General features: G+C 39.4%; 1 protein-coding gene across 15 annotated transcripts in view; it reads right to left on the bottom strand.

Moving 5' to 3' along the window:
* Positions 1 to 15779, bottom strand: part of KLHL32 (kelch like family member 32) — a 244234-nt gene that overhangs the window by 181432 nt on the left and 47023 nt on the right. For 13 of the 15 annotated variants that reach the window (XM_042986825.1, XM_007084920.3, XM_042986830.1 and 10 more), the window contains 2 exons: positions 12445 to 12520; positions 4076 to 4256 (listed from right to left, as the gene is read on the bottom strand). The exons of 1 other annotated variant lie outside the window; for it this stretch is intronic. In XM_042986825.1, coding sequence (XP_042842759.1) covers positions 4076 to 4256; positions 12445 to 12467 — 204 coding nt within the window. In that variant the 5' untranslated portion in view covers positions 12468 to 12520. Of the gene's footprint in view, positions 1 to 4075; positions 4257 to 8751; positions 8819 to 12444; positions 12521 to 15779 lie in introns of all 15 variants that reach the window. One more of the 15 variants, XM_042986828.1, reaches the window with a different exon arrangement.

Here is a 15779-nt window from a genome sequence, read left to right as displayed (position 1 = left end):
TAAGAATTGAAATATACATGGAATTCTGTGATAATTAGAAGACATTTCCTCATTCACTTAATAAATATTTATTGTGTACTAAGCCTGAGGCAACATTATAAAAGTGAGAGACACAGAAATTTTTATAGCAGGAAGACTGTTTCCAGGTGTTTCACTGTGGTACAGCATAAGACACAGGGAACAGAAACATAATTCTAGTTTAGGGCATGTGGTTGTTGGAAGACAATTCTGCATGATTCTCTTGTATTTATGCATGTATTGTGAGTGAGGCACAGACTGTCCTTTGTTCTGAACTTTCTTTCCAAGGATGTTTCTATAGCAAACAGCTTTGGGATGACACACTGGTGTCTCTCTTTGGAATAAAGGGCAGTTTTGCTTGCAATCCTGGAAGACACAGTGTCTCTTCACAGAGCAAAGGATAGGCATGCTTCCTGTCTAGAATAATAATTTGTCCCTCCAGAACAAAAACCAGACATGTTTCCTACCCATTATAAAAGATTTGGGTTGCCTGAACTCAACAATCCTCTCTGATAAATGTAGCTCATTTTGTGCGTGGTAACGGAAGCTGGCCCTCTTCATGTCACCTGCGAGAACTGAGGCTCAGGGAATATGTGCAAATACGCTAAGACTCACAGACTGTGGTTGCTAGGAGTGTTAAACTGTCCTTCGTCTCTAACTTTGGAGTCTTGTGCCTTCTACCAGCATCTAGTCATAGGCTATCTTACTGGCTTACAAGTATGGTAAAATCTCGGTCTTGACAGTTCTTGATAGCAGACAGTTGCAAAAATGGCAATAAATTCATTCCTTTCCTGCATCTATGCCCTTTGGTATATACTCTCTTACATTGATTCTGGGCTTGGCCATGGGACTTCCTTGGCCAATGGGACATCAGAAAACATGACACAAAGAGAAAGACTGAAAAGTACCTATACATTGAGACTTACCCTCGTGCCATTTTTAGAACTTAGTTGTCATGTGAAAAAGCCCAGGCTAGCCTATTTGTGTGAAATACATGCCCATTGTCCCCTAAAACCCCAGCCAAGAGCCTCATAATCACCAGACCTACCAACAAGGCCAATTTAGGTCATCCAGCCTCTAGTCAACAGTCCAGTTAACTGCTGATGTGAGAATGAATCCACCATTGATTATTAGAGCTGACAGACCAGAGGAACTATTCAGCTTCTAGGTTTGGGGGGTCACAAAAGCTAACAAAAGAGGCAGAGTACAACGCAAAAACTACCTCTAGTATTTTATCTATATTACAAATTCCATGGAGCTCGGTCTACCTCTGGTTAAACATTGTAACTCCAGCACTAAACACTGTGCCTAGAAAAGAGTTAAAAGTGCCAACTGTTCCAGCTTTGTTTTGGTTTTTCCATCTGAACGCTGACTACAAAAGTCACTTAACTTTCATCTCACAAGCAGGTTGTGAGCTTGAAGGAACAGTGTATGATTCTAGCAGGTCACATGAATGAAGGAAAAAAGCACAACTTCTTGTACTCAAGGAAACATGCTCCAGTGCATGAAAATCAGCTCTTCTACCTAATATCTGGCAATCCTCGGGTGGGTTATTTAAACATATCGCACTTTGGTTTTCTTATCTGCACCACGGGAATAATGAAACTTTCTTCACGAGCTTTGTAACACAGGTATTATAAAGGAGGCACTCTCCGTGTAACCTACCAGAGTATCAGGGGCGTTGTGGTAAGAGATGAAAGACTGGGAGTAGCAGCAAACACTGTTCAAAGCCAATAAGTAGCATGCACTTGCTCACATGCTTTCTCTCTTACACACACACACACACACACACACACACACACACACACGCAATCAAACCGTCTCCCAAAATTAAACTAAAAAGCCAACCAGCAGAGACCTAAGAGAAGAGAAGCTAAGTAATAGGAGGGGCTAAATTATGGTCTAAAGGAAGACAAAACTTACTACATTATATTATTATATAATGTGCACATGCTATATATATATTTTTTAAGTTTATTTATTTATTTTGAGAAAGACAGAGAAAGTGTGAGCAGGGGAGGGGCAGAACGAGAGAGACAAAGAATCCCAAGCAGTCTCCACACTATCAGCATGGAGCCCTATGTGGACTCACGAACCACAAGATTACGACCTGAGCTGAAACCAAGAGTTGGACGCTTAACTGACTGAGCCATCCAGGAGCCCCACCCCTGCTTTTTTTTATTTTTTATTTTTTGAGAGAGAGCGTGAGTGAGCAAGGGGCAGAGAGAAAAAGAGAGAGAGTCCAATGAGGGGCAGAGAGAGTCCAATGAGGAGCAGAGAGAGTGGGAGAGAGAGAGGAATCAAGAGAGAATCTTGAAGTGGGGATTGAGCCCACCCAATGTGGTGATCAAGCTCACAAATCCTGAGACTGTGATCTGAGCCGAAGTCAGATGCTTAACTGACTGAGCCACCCAGGGGCCCCACGTCAATGTATTATATAGAACAACCCAAAATATGTTGTTTGAAAAGCTCCCTGAATAATATAGCCTTTCTGGAAGATTAATGCCTGATGCGTCAGTGTATAAAATGTGACACTATTTTAATGGAACTAAAAGGTCACTTTTCAGATATTCTGCTTCATTTCTACAGTTGAGAATTATTCCCTCTTTTAATTTATAGACATTTCAAGTATTTCCCTCTAGATCCTCTATATTACTGGGTTTCATCATATTTAAAACACTTTTTAAAAAAGACTTTCTTTTATGATTTGGCATTTTTGAAAATTTTTTTACTTGCTAGTTGGCAACTGAGTGCAGTTGATATTCTCTTAAACATTAAAACCAAGATTATGAAAATAAAATAAAATAAAAACAAAAAAAAATAAAACCAAGATTATGACTGGAATTATACAAATAAAACCAACAACAACAACAACAAAAAAAAACAAACAAAACCAACAAATTGCCCATGGGCCTAAGTTGGTTTCTATAACACTTTGAGACCTTGGCAAGAGAAACCAAAAAAATTCACAATTAATTTCTATTCTCATTTATATGAGATATGCATACAAAGTCCTTTTTCTACCATTTAAATCATAGGAAGTACTAAATAAATGGCATTTAGTTAGCTATAACCATACTGCATATTTTAATCTTCAAAAAAGCAATAAACATAAATTGACATGGATACAGCAAGAAAGTACAATGCTAAGTAAAATAAGTCAGTCAGGGAAAGACAATACTATATGATTTAACTCATATGGGGAATATAAGAAACAAAACAATCAATCATGGTTGGGGGGGTTGCAGAGAGAGAGACACACACACAAACTAAGAAACAGACTCTTAACTACAGAGTGCAAACTGATGGTTACCAGAGGGGAGGTGGGTGGCGGGCAGGGGAGGAGTTAAACGTGTGATAGGGATTAAGGAGCATACTTGTGATGAGCACTGGGTAATGTATGGAAGTGCCGAATCACTATATTATACACCTGAAACTAGTATTACACTGTATGTTAATTATACTGGAAATAAATAAAATAAAATAAAATAAAGCAACAAACATACCACTGTATCTCATAAGCAACTGAAAATTGCACCCTAAAGTTCTACTAAACAAGCACATGTCTTCAGCAACACACACTTAACAACCATAAATGTCCATTAGGCCAATTGTATCTCTGTCTCTGGAGCAAACAGTTGGAAACCATGAAGACAAGAATATGCATAGAAAAAAAAAAAAACAACAGAAACGCTACATAGATTTACGAGCACTTTAAATTTTAACAAACTGTTTTACAGACTGTCCTTCTGATCCTGGATCTAGATACATCCTATCCCCCAGTTCACACTGCATTATGGCGCACTGTAATGCCACACTGCCTTATGGTGGTAAAGTATCAAATACCCCTCAGTTCAGAAGCAAAAGAGAGATCTGCTCTCCGCTAGAGGAACATCCAGATGACCAAGCCAGGGAGGATCCCACTGCAACCCCAATCTTATTCTGCTCAGGAAAGGTCCCCAACATTCACAACTCTGGTGACCGTCATCTGACTGATGGATGCAGGACACTTCAGGAAACTTTGCCATCCTCCGTTTAACAAACTACCCCAACTTACCCGGAAATAGTCACTGCATGCTGCTAGGACTGCCTTGTGAGCATGGAATTTCTGTTCCTCAGCAATCAGGGTGACGTCACAGAGGATGCCGTCACTTCTCTGTTGATTCAGCGCTGCCAAGACGCTATCATTGTGAGATTCCGAGTGGCAGAGCCTCTGGCCTGTCAGCATTTCTTGAATACTACAAAAGAGAGCAATCGTGTCAACATGCTTCCTCCCACCAGCCCCTGCTTTCCCTGGTGCCCCCTCACTCCTTCAGCACCTGTGTAGGGAGCGCAGATCGCAGCACACTACAAGAATGTGACCTTTGTGATTCTGTTTCCCTCCTCTCTACTATTCCCCTGCTCTCCTTTTCTCTAATTTTCTCTTTTCCTCACCCCCTCAGGGTATCTTTCTCTTTCCTACCAGTGCTTCTCTTTCTGGATTTGTGTTTTTGTGTGTGTCCATCTGTCTGTGTATGGTCCATGTCTGTGGACCAGTGAGCCTCTGATTCTGGCCTCTGTCCCCTCAATACATGTACATCTCTGAGTGCAAAGCTTTCTCTGGATGTGTATCTGTATGTGTGTATATAAGGGACTCTCTCCCCTCTATGACCCCCTTCCTGAGTCTCTGATTCCTTCTCTAGTTCTGTACCACTATGTGGGGGTGGTGCAAGCTCAGAACATGATCACCACCATGCACTGATCTAGCACAGAATCCACGGGACCTAAAAGACTCACCAGAGATACGGGAAGTTACTAAGTCTCCCCAGAGGTCACAATACTACAATAATAAATAAAACAAAACTGACTAAATGTTGATTAGAGAAAAAGGGGCTGCCACTGACTATCTCACGTAAAAAGCAATGAATAAACAATAGCAGATGATTATTAAACTTGGGAAATCATGTATCATGGGGGAACATCAAAAAAAATGTCATCGTAAATGAAAAACATCTAAGGCTGAAAGTAAAATATATCTGTATTATCAGCCTTCAAACTCTGTATGTGGTCACTGTACTAGACTTAGAAATGACCATACAGTTTTATTTGCTGTTCTATTTTTTGAAACTGTTATATTTACTCATTGTGAAACTTAGCCCTTCACTCCTTACCCCATTTTAAAATATTCATCCTATGTCCTTTAGGACTCCTAGGTGTGGGGTGCCTGGGTGGCTCAGTTGGTTGAGCCTCTGACTTCGGCTCAAGTCATGATCTCATGGTTTGTGAGTTTGAGCCCCACGTCGGGCCCTGTGCTGACACCTCAGAGCCTGAAGCCTGCTTCAGATTCTTTGTCTCCCTCTTTCTCTGCTCTTCTCATGCTTGTGCCTTCTCTCTTTCTGTCTCTCTCTCAAAAATAAACAACAACAACAAAAAAACTCCTAAGTGAAACCCCAGACCTTCCCAAAATAATGTAGAAGTAAGGCCATACATTGACTGTGTAGATAGCTCTGAACAATTCCAGCCTACATCTATGAATACAGTCTCCACAGTGCTCTAAAATCTCAGAACTAACATCAGACCAGGATTGGTGAGCGGCACCAGTCACAAGTTACTCCCAGAATGAGAACAAGGGCCATCGAGCCCTGTTTCTGGCCTTCGGACTCCTCTTGAAGCTGAGTGAAGATACCATGGGGATGACTGAGGATCGTCTCTCCTATCCTGACAACTGCTGCATCCAATTCTCCCCTCTGAATGTGAAAGAACCGCTCAGGGAAGCTGGGGAGTCGCCACTGGCCTGGTCTGCATGCTTAGTTTATTTAACAAAGCTCTGTCCAGACTGTGGTGCCAGTTGGCTTGTAAACCGCAGTTCGACACAGACTGTTCCACTTTAAGGTGAAACAAATGCTTCCTATGAAATGCAGAGAACAGCCTATAAGTTTTATTGGACATTTCTGACTGGGGAGCCTCAGAAATGTCAGAACTACTGAAAGAAAAAAAAAACTTGACAGGAGGTGATGATATAGGAAGTTCTTGTGGGAAGGTGGGAAGATTATTTTCAGTTGGAATGCAGCAGTGAGTTTTGAAATGGTTACTGTCATCGAATATTCATCTAGCAGCTCTAGCTATCCAGAGACATTTAAAATCAGTAACTTAAAACCACATTCAGAAGCATAAGTAACTTTTAACACAAATTTCTATGCAAAGCCTAGAATGGAGATAAATTAGCATTACTCAAAGAAATGAGGAAATAGTAAAGGAAATATTACATCAGCTAAAGTAAAGCTTTAGGATAATTTTTGAAAAATCTTTCCTAAAAGGATGACATTTTTATATATTTTACAGTCTTCCTATGTTCCATGAATTATTCTTAGTGATTTATAATTATCAATTCACTTAATCATCATCACAACCCTATGAGGCAGGCATTATTATCTCTATTCTACAGATGACAAAACCAAAGGTCCAAGATCATGCATTTTGAGCACCTATCGCCAAGAACACAATACTGTAATTCAGCCTCCTGCTTAAAAAACAAGATAAAGACAAAACAAAACAAAATGGCAAGCTGTGAAAAAGATCTAAAAAATCTCTGTCGCAGGGGTAAAAGGTCACAAAGTCTATACTAACTTTGTATTTATATTATGCATAGTTATCTCAAAATCAAAGCTGCCTTTTAAAAAGAATACACATGAAGATAATAACAGGAAATAGTTGTAAGAAATATCTAAAATCAGTCTTCAAAAATATTTATCTTTGTACTGCAACTAAGATAAGTTTGGAGATAGAAAAACAGATTCCAATTATTACTTATTTGAAATACTCATAGACAACTTATTAGATACACTCATTTCTCCCTTTTAATATCACTTTAAATGCTAAATAAATATATTTTAAAATTTCATTTGTAGAACAGTAGAATATGTTAAAATAATTGCCTTCAAGTGTTTCCTTATTCATTTCCCAAATATAGTGCCACAATTTATGTCCTTATTATCAAGACTGAAACAGTATTTGCATTTCAGATATCTATTGACAGTGAATACATCTTGCCAGGGAAAGAGCAGCTGTAAACTGAAATTTGGCAAAAGATAAAGGGCTCAGCTCTGAAACAATGGTGATGCTGCATAATTTCACAGGATCATTCAGCTGGGCTTGAAATATTCAAGCTTAAAGAAAACAACATGCTAAATATTTAAGGCAACACTTGGCACAAGATTCCAAATATTTTGGAACCAATATGTTAGGAATCTTTAAAAGCAGAAACAAATACTCCAACATTTGGCAAGAAATAAAGGCCTATTAATCAACAAGTCTTTATTGTATTCTGAAAGTAACTTCCCACTCAACTCTCAGATATAAACCTGCAAGAGACTTCAACCCTCTAAATGTTAAGGCCTGTGTGGCCACAGAACACAGCTGGAAAGAGGCAAGCCCATCTGATGAAGTCAATAATCATAAACAAGGAAGGGGGTGAACCAGAGACCATTAAGTACCATGTCTGAATTAAGATGGGGAGCAGATACATGCTTGCAAATGGCTGCACTGACATCTATAATTTATATCAAAGTGGCACACTAAGCTTCCCAACAATGTCCCTCTGTTATGTGGGAAACAATGAAGAAGGAAGGAATAGAATATTCCCAAAACTTCCTAAATTACTGGAAAAAAAAAACCACATAAAACATGAGGCACATTTGCCAAGGGTATACAGATTTGAGTGTCATCCTAAAATTGGGAAAGGTCGACTGTGGAAGCAATGTTGCCACCTTAAAACTTACAGGTAAGAGCAGAAGGTGACCTGGCTTCCCCAGGGCAACCCCAAAAGTCTTTCCTCTGAGGGATCCCCTAAAACTACACTGTCCAATACAATAGCCACGAGCTACAGGTGGTTACTAACCACTGGAAATGTGGGTAGTCCAAACTGAGATGTGTTGTGAGTGTAAAATGCTCTCAATGTCAGACGTAGTATGAAAAAAGAATGCAAAATATCTCATTAGTATTTTTATATTAATTACATATCGAAATAATAATATTTGGGGTATACTGATTAAAAATAAACTAGTTAAATTTACTTTACCTGTTTCTTTTTATTTCTGTTAAAAGTAACTACTTGAAAATTTTAATTATACATATGGTTCGCAACATGGTTCTATCGGACGGTGTACAAGTTCCTAGGGGACATGTCCCTCCTTCCTTTCCACCTGAACTCCATAAGCTCTACAGGGCACAGCCTCTGTGGGTACAACATGGGAAGCCCCCACTCTCGAAGCAGCAGACTGCGTTTTAGTGATGACAGGATGCAACCATTTGACCATATGTCAGCATTCAGTAACGGAGATAAATAAATGAGGTCTCACGGCACAGGACTATTCATGACTTCAAGTCTGTAACTTTCATTCTGGATTTGATAGCAAAAACTAAAAAATCAAATGCAGAACATGATGTTGATAACATGGTACACCCTACTCAGATGAAGCTCTACCATAGTGCAAATCACTATTTGCAGTTGACAGAGTTAACATTTTTGATCACAGAACTCTCACAGGGTCTCATTTTCATAAAGTAAATTTTGACTGAGTTTACTAAGTTTTTAACATGTAAATTCCAAAACAGCTATCTGGTTTTTAAACATTTGCATTTCAAATTTTAAAATTCAAGTCAATTTCTCTATCAATGCTTACCTAGTATTTAGACACACAAAATATATGCAAGTAGATTTCTAGTGAGGCTACCAATAAGATATCAAATACTTACAAATCAAAAGCAGTCAAGTAGCATGAAGAGTTTCATTTCTTAAACAGACCACACAAAAAACAGAAGACTGGATCAAAAAAAAAATGATAGTGCTAGAATTATTCATGATTATCTCAATTCAGTCTATTGATGAATTATCAGGTGAGTACCCTAATCACTTCAATTCTACGATCAAAATATTTCTATACAAATTAAATACATCAATATTAAAACAGCCCTATTTATTTTAGTAAGCAGACTATTAACTCCATAATGGAACTTAATTTTTCTTTTTTATAGAACACTTTATAATTTTTACATACTTTAAAATGAATGCTAACAATTAATAGCAATGGCCAAAATAATAAGCAAAGAAGACACAATATGTTAGAGGATGATTAAGAAGTAATAAAGATTATACAGAGAGGGACTTAATTATAAATGAATAGTTTTGTTTCATTCCTCCCTTCATTCATTCACTCAATAAACATTTATCCTATCCAGGTGCCATGCTAGATACTAGAGATAAAATGGTGAACAAATCAAACTTGGTAGCAGCCCTTGTCGAACATTGAGTTTAGCAAGGCAGTTACACACTAAGCAAATAATCTGGCCTCCCAGAAGCAATAATGCTGGAGCTGGGTGATGAAGGATAAGAAGGAGCTACTGTGGCAAAAAGAGTTTTCCAGGTAGGGGAGAGCAAGTCCTGGGATCCCGTGGTAGGAGGAAGCATGGTGCTCACAACAGTATGTCAAGGGTCAAAACCTTGAGAACAAGGAAGGACAAGGTCTGCAGCTCAGAGAGAGGCTTGGCTAGAAGTGTAAATCTGGGACTCATCTACATAGAGAGGGTAACAGAAACACAGCTCTGTCTCCAGAACACAGTGCAGACACAATTAACAGCGAAAGGTTGGTAGGAAGTTAATAAAGACAGTATTCAAAATACAGAAGGAGGGATGGGCTCCGTGGTGGAAAAGGACTGCCCTTTGAGTAGCAGGAGGGAGGAAACAGGCATACCAGGAACACATATTCAAACTCTTAGCATTTTTTTGGTTTGTTAAATATAAAGATTTAGTGGAACCATCTCCACTAGGCAATGTAGGCAAGGAAACATGGATATCTGGGTTCATCTGGGTTGGAATTTTGTCAGGAAAATGCATCAAAAACACAGGAAGCAAGAGAAATCAAGGATTTAAAGAGTTGTAGAAAATGGGTGACTTAGTCGATTAAGCATCCAACTTTGTCTCAGATCATGATCTCATAGTTCATGGGTTCAAGCCTCACGTTGGGCTCAGAGGCTGGAGCCTGTTTCAGATTCTGTGTCTCCCTCTCTCTCTGCCCCTTCCCTGCTTGTGTGCTCTCTCTCTCTCTCTCTCTCAAAAATAAATAAACATTAAAAAAATAAAATAAAATTTAAAAAATAAAAATAAAAGATAAAAGTTATAGAATCTAAACTGGATCAGAAGGGAAATGAGGGAAAGAAGTGGATGATGTGTTGGTAGAAAGTAGCAAGGCCAGTAGATGAGACACTGCAAGGAGGTCGAAGTACAACCACAGTGAGGGAAAGCTAGACGGAGAGGAGATCCTGGTAAGAGTAAAGTGGCTGATATAGTGGTATCACAAACAGAGCAACTACTGGGATGCAAGGTCCAAGGTGTGACCATGGGAGTTGATGTCTCAGTAGAACAAGGGTTTTGGAGACAAGCAGATTGAAGATCCGAGGCCACCAAGTTGGATGGATCCTCCTTGCAGACACTGAGGACACTGGGAAATTGCAACAGGTTTGTGATGAGGAAGAACACTGTCATCTGGGTGCCAAATGCTCAGTAAATGAGGGGAAATGACCCTAACTATAGTGGAGAGGAGAGAGGAGAGAGGAGAGAGGAAAGAGGAGAGAGGAGAGAGGAGGGAGAGAGAGAGAGAGTTGAAGAGCATCAGAATGAGTATGTCTCTGTTGTATTTTGTTATCGTTGCCTTCTCAGACAACCAACTTGAAGAGTAATGATGGAGAAGCAAAACCACGTCCCAGGTGACAACAATCTCTCTACCTATCCCCCCAAATACATGAGATGTGAGGAGGGCTCTTAGCAGGGCTCCAAGTGGGCCTCAGGAGAGGACAGGTCTCAGTGAAGTCAGGAGGGGAAGGGAGCTTTTCAGGGTAAGGAGATTATAGAGCAGAGCAGACAATCACAGTGCAACAGTTCCTCAGGGAACAAGGGAAGTCTGGAAGGTGGGGAAGGGAGAGCTGTGAATCATAGCTGAGAAGGAAAGACCATTACGGAGATGAAGGTGCAGGGGAGGACAGGTGGCAGAGAGGTCAGAGTGGATCAATAAAAGCAGAGATGGTAGATTTAAAGTAAAAAACAATTTTGAGAAAAAAGCACATAGATCCTGGTAGTTAGAAATAAATCACTTGGCTGAGGTGGTGGCAGACAGATACCATGGTCTCTATGTGCCTGTATAGGCTGGATGCCACATCTGGAGCAGGATTTCTCAACCTCAGTGAAACGAACATTTGGGGCCAGATCGTTATCTACTATGGGGAGCCATCCTGCATATTGTGAGATGTTCAGCAGCATCCCTACCATCGACTGACCAGATGCCAATAGCATCCCCAACTCCAGTGACTACCAAAAATGTTGCCAGATATTGCACAATGTACACTGAGAGCAAAACCATCCCCCACTAAGAAACGCTGATCTAGAGCAACGGACCGGCTCTGGGGAGTGAAGCAGCACTGTAACCAGCTGTAACAATGCCTCCTTCCATGTCTGAACATATTTTTGGAACCAGTCAACTCTAATAGTTACAGAGTTGTGGAAGAAAGGCAGTCTCATTATTCCAGAGACATACACAATTCTTAATTAATAAAAAGAATCTCCTCTGTTTCACACCTCTCATTTTTTGCTCTGAAGATCCTTTTGACTGTTTCCTCAGAGGATAATAAAGACTTGCGTCCACTTTGAATATTCAAAAAAATGCCCTGTGTCTTCTTCTTGACTGCATCCACACGTTTGGGTATGTGCCAAGTTCCTTCCTGCCCCAGAGCATTTCCCCATGTCACCCCACGCATCAGTGCTCAAATTACAGACCACTTCTTCAGGAAGACACTTTGTCATTCTATCAACCCTATACTTTTCCTTCAGAGCACTTTTCACAATTATATCTGCATTGTTACTGGGTGTGATTTGTTAGATATCAGTTTCCTCCATTGAATATATGTTTTATGAAAGCAGGAACCTTCTCTCTTTTATTCATGGCTGGATCCTCTGCATAGAGTGTTTGGCTCAATAAATATCTGTTAAATAAATGAATTATTAGAAGAATGTTGAGAGTATTTTGAGAATACATATCATACTTCCCAGAATGATTGCTTTAAAGGGGATGATGGTGATATTTATACAAGTATAGTTTTCTGATTCTTTTTTAAATCATCTACCTTTATAAAAGTATTCTTTTTTTTAAACATTCCAAATAAAAAAATATAGTAAACAGTATCATTCAAAGAACCATGAGATGTACCTAGGTTTGACCCGTAAATAGATCACAGTGGTTAACCCATGTGCTATGACACTAAACTCATACACACTCTAACTGGTTTACTTAATTCCTTCAAATACGTCTTGAGCCTTGCTCTGTACTAAGCCCTGGGATGTGCAGGGTAACTATTTCGGGGTACACTACACCAAGCAAGGAAGCATCCTACGGGCCCAACCTCAGGCAGCGTTCAGACGGCATTCTCCAGCTGGGTTCCTCAGGATCTCAGCCTTAGCAGTTTGCAAGCATTCCAGCTGAATAAAAAGACAAGAAAGAAAAGCACAGTGAGCTAAAGGCAAAAAAAGCACACTCTGGGCCTTCATGATGCGAATGCTTTAGAACCCCATGGAGGCACCTAGGGGAGTTTTATAGTCCAGATTCAACTTTTTGACTGAATGCTCTTTAATAAGAAATGGTCTGGCATGTTTTTTACATTGTTTTTTTCCCCTCACTGGAATTTCAGAGACTAAGCAGGAAAATGTGTTTAAGAACCAACAATAGCTAAATTAAAGGTTACAGTAAAAATTAAAACATCAGATGGCCAAAGGGAAAAATTAAGATTTAATAAAATAAAGCTACAAAGGTCTACACCACAAATACTAGTTGACTTGTCCTTTATAGCAATTTTACTTTTCTTCCAAACATGAATATTAGTGAAATTAAGTTCAAACCAAGTATGTCTTGGCTAAGTATCTACAGAAAGATAATTTTCTATCAAGGAGCAGATTTCTGAAAACTGCTCAAAAAATAACATCTAGAGGGGGTGAAAATTAGTAGGAAATGGAAAACAGATTCTTACAGCAGATTTAGGATTAGCACAACTGGAAATATAAAATAGAATGAAGTTGTCAGGCTTAAAACAGCTCCTTGGCTATATACTCATTTAATCACCCCCCCTGCCCCCACCACATCGTGAACCTCCTCTCAGACTTTCTTCTCAATCCCTCATATAACTCCAAACAGAAAAGTAAATTATTTGAATAGTCTGGGACCTGGTCCTCATTAGAGGATCTAACTCCCATTTTCTAATATATTCAAGTCGCAAAATTAATTCCAATCTGGATAATCTTAAACAGGCTCCCTTCTGTCCCATTTTTATTTTGAAAAGTGGTAACAGGGTAAAAATATTAAACTGTACCTATTTCTGCTGATTTCTATAAAAGAGGGAGCTATGATTTCTAACCTAACTAAAATACAGTATTTGGATATATCATAATTTCTTTAAGTATTCCATTGTTCCTGAACATCAAATTGTTTTGAACATTTTCATACAATTATATTTTTTTATTTCTGGTTTTCTTTAATTATTGAAAATAGGATGTCTAGACTTTCATTTATTTCTAATTTATGTTTTGACAAACCTAAAAATCAGCCTCATTTTCAACTGATCCAGGATTACTGAGCAGGACGGAGGCTCAGAATAATTCAAGGCACGTTGTTTAATTAGCTGAGAGATTTTCCTAGCAACCTATCACTGCTAGTTTCTCTCCAGAATCTAGGTTATAAACTTCAGGCTCTTACAGGCTAATGCAAACACTAACAGAGATGGACACTTCAGCTTTACAATGGCAAAAGAACATTTATTATCACAGAGAAGTGGGGGGGGGGAACCTTATCTTTCTGACAGTCTTGTAAATGCTCCCAATAATTAGACACATGGAGAACAAGAATCCTAAAAGTTAAAAGAATCCAAAATTGAAGGACACATTTAACTCGATATTTTTCAGATTCCAAACACTATTAAAAATCATAAGATAAATTAAAGTCCCTTGCTATTTGGAGACCAACTCACTGCTCTCCTCAGAAATTATCTAATTAGAACATGCTATACTCTACAAAGTTTAGTGAAATGGACACCTTTTTAAAGGTGAATTAAAATGAGTCAAAGGATAGCCTTTGAAAAGGTTTATTGTTATCTATTATTTACTATTTTTACTATATGTTATTTACTCTTTACTATATATACTTTTATATAATTTGTATCCTTGGTTATAATCTTGGTTTTGTATAAGTAACATTTGTTTTTACATTTTATTAGGTATACTTCATATTTTAAGTTTCCCTTAAATGAAGTGTCTACTTCACTCAGCCAGACCTTCCTCCTCCCACTTCCTTGTATTTTTCCTATAGCAGGGAGGGATATGGATTTCTTCCTAAGTGAAGGTGCTCACTTCTTCCCACAAGGCCAAAGAGATCCAGGCCAGTCTCCTGCCTTTCCCTTCTTCAGAATCTAGAAATAGATTCATGGCTGGACCACCCTGGCAGGGTCCCAGGAGCAAAACTACAGGAAGAAAGGCTAGAGTTGCTCTCCAGGCATCTAGCTCTCAGAGCTGCTCACACCCCGTTAGGTATACAATCACATAAGCCCTGAGGGTAGTGCTATTTGGTACAGGAAGCTTGTGAGGTAGCTCTTTTTCTGTGAATTGAGAGTAATCACATTCAGGGTCTCTTTCAGTAGTGACCATCTGCAGCTTTCTGAGCCCACTGGCACCACAGAACCAGATTATTCTATGAGTTCTAGAATGTACTCATCGCAGCCTCATCTCCCACATGCATGATCCCCAAACTATAAAGGTAAAACATCCCCTTCCACAAACTAGTCTTTGTAACCACCTGTGTAAAGAGCATGAGACTCTGATCTGTCTACTTCTACTTGGGGCAGAATGCTCCTCTCAACCTTGCCTCACTTTAGAGACCAGCACTCCTGAGGTCTGAGATCTGGTCCCTCGGCTCACCTGTTCCCTAAGCAAGGTCCACACATGTGTCCCCTCAAGTCCTGGGCATCCACCATTTAGCCCAAGATCAAATTAAATCCCTGAGGAACAAGTCCCACTATCAATGCTGTATCTTTAGGCATACAATTTAGGATACAATTCAAATGCAGCTTGCTCAAAAACACCTCCAAAGTTTTGGAGATTTTTTTGAATGATTCATAAAATACTTACTGAGGAACTAGTTTATGTAAGACCAAGAGCTGAGTTCCTAGGATACAACAGCTAATGTAGGAGTTCTTCCTCTCATAGGGCTAACAGTGGACATGGTGGACAGCAAGAAGCGGCTTGAGAGTGTTTTAGCCTTCATAATCATCACTGATCTCTTCTCAAAGACATCCTAAGTAAGCACACTGCCCCCAGGCCACAGCGAGCTCTGCTTCACAAACATAGCCTCAAGACCAACTCCTAGCCCTTCCCTTTTAAACAAAAGGCTGCCCTTCAGCCCCATCCTGGCCACTGCCAGGGCCTGTTTAATTCATTCTTTAACCTTAATTGTGATACATGCCATGGGCTCTAAGCAGTTTCCTCATGTAAAAATAGTAACACCTACCTCATTGTGTTGTTGTGAGGATTAAACAAGTCTCAGAAACTATCTGTCCCATGACAGTTAGCTGTTATTATTATTGTTGTTGTTTTATTGTTACTTATAATTGATTATTAACACAGCAGAGAACTTGGCTCATCCTGTGTAATCAGGGAAGGGACTTCCCTGAGGATGGAACATCCAAGTTGATCTCTC

Source organism: Panthera tigris, chromosome B2 (genome assembly GCF_018350195.1).
Source record: "Panthera tigris isolate Pti1 chromosome B2, P.tigris_Pti1_mat1.1, whole genome shotgun sequence".
Taxonomy (NCBI): domain Eukaryota; kingdom Metazoa; phylum Chordata; class Mammalia; order Carnivora; family Felidae; genus Panthera; species Panthera tigris.
This window is presented reverse-complemented; position numbering and strand designations above follow the sequence as displayed.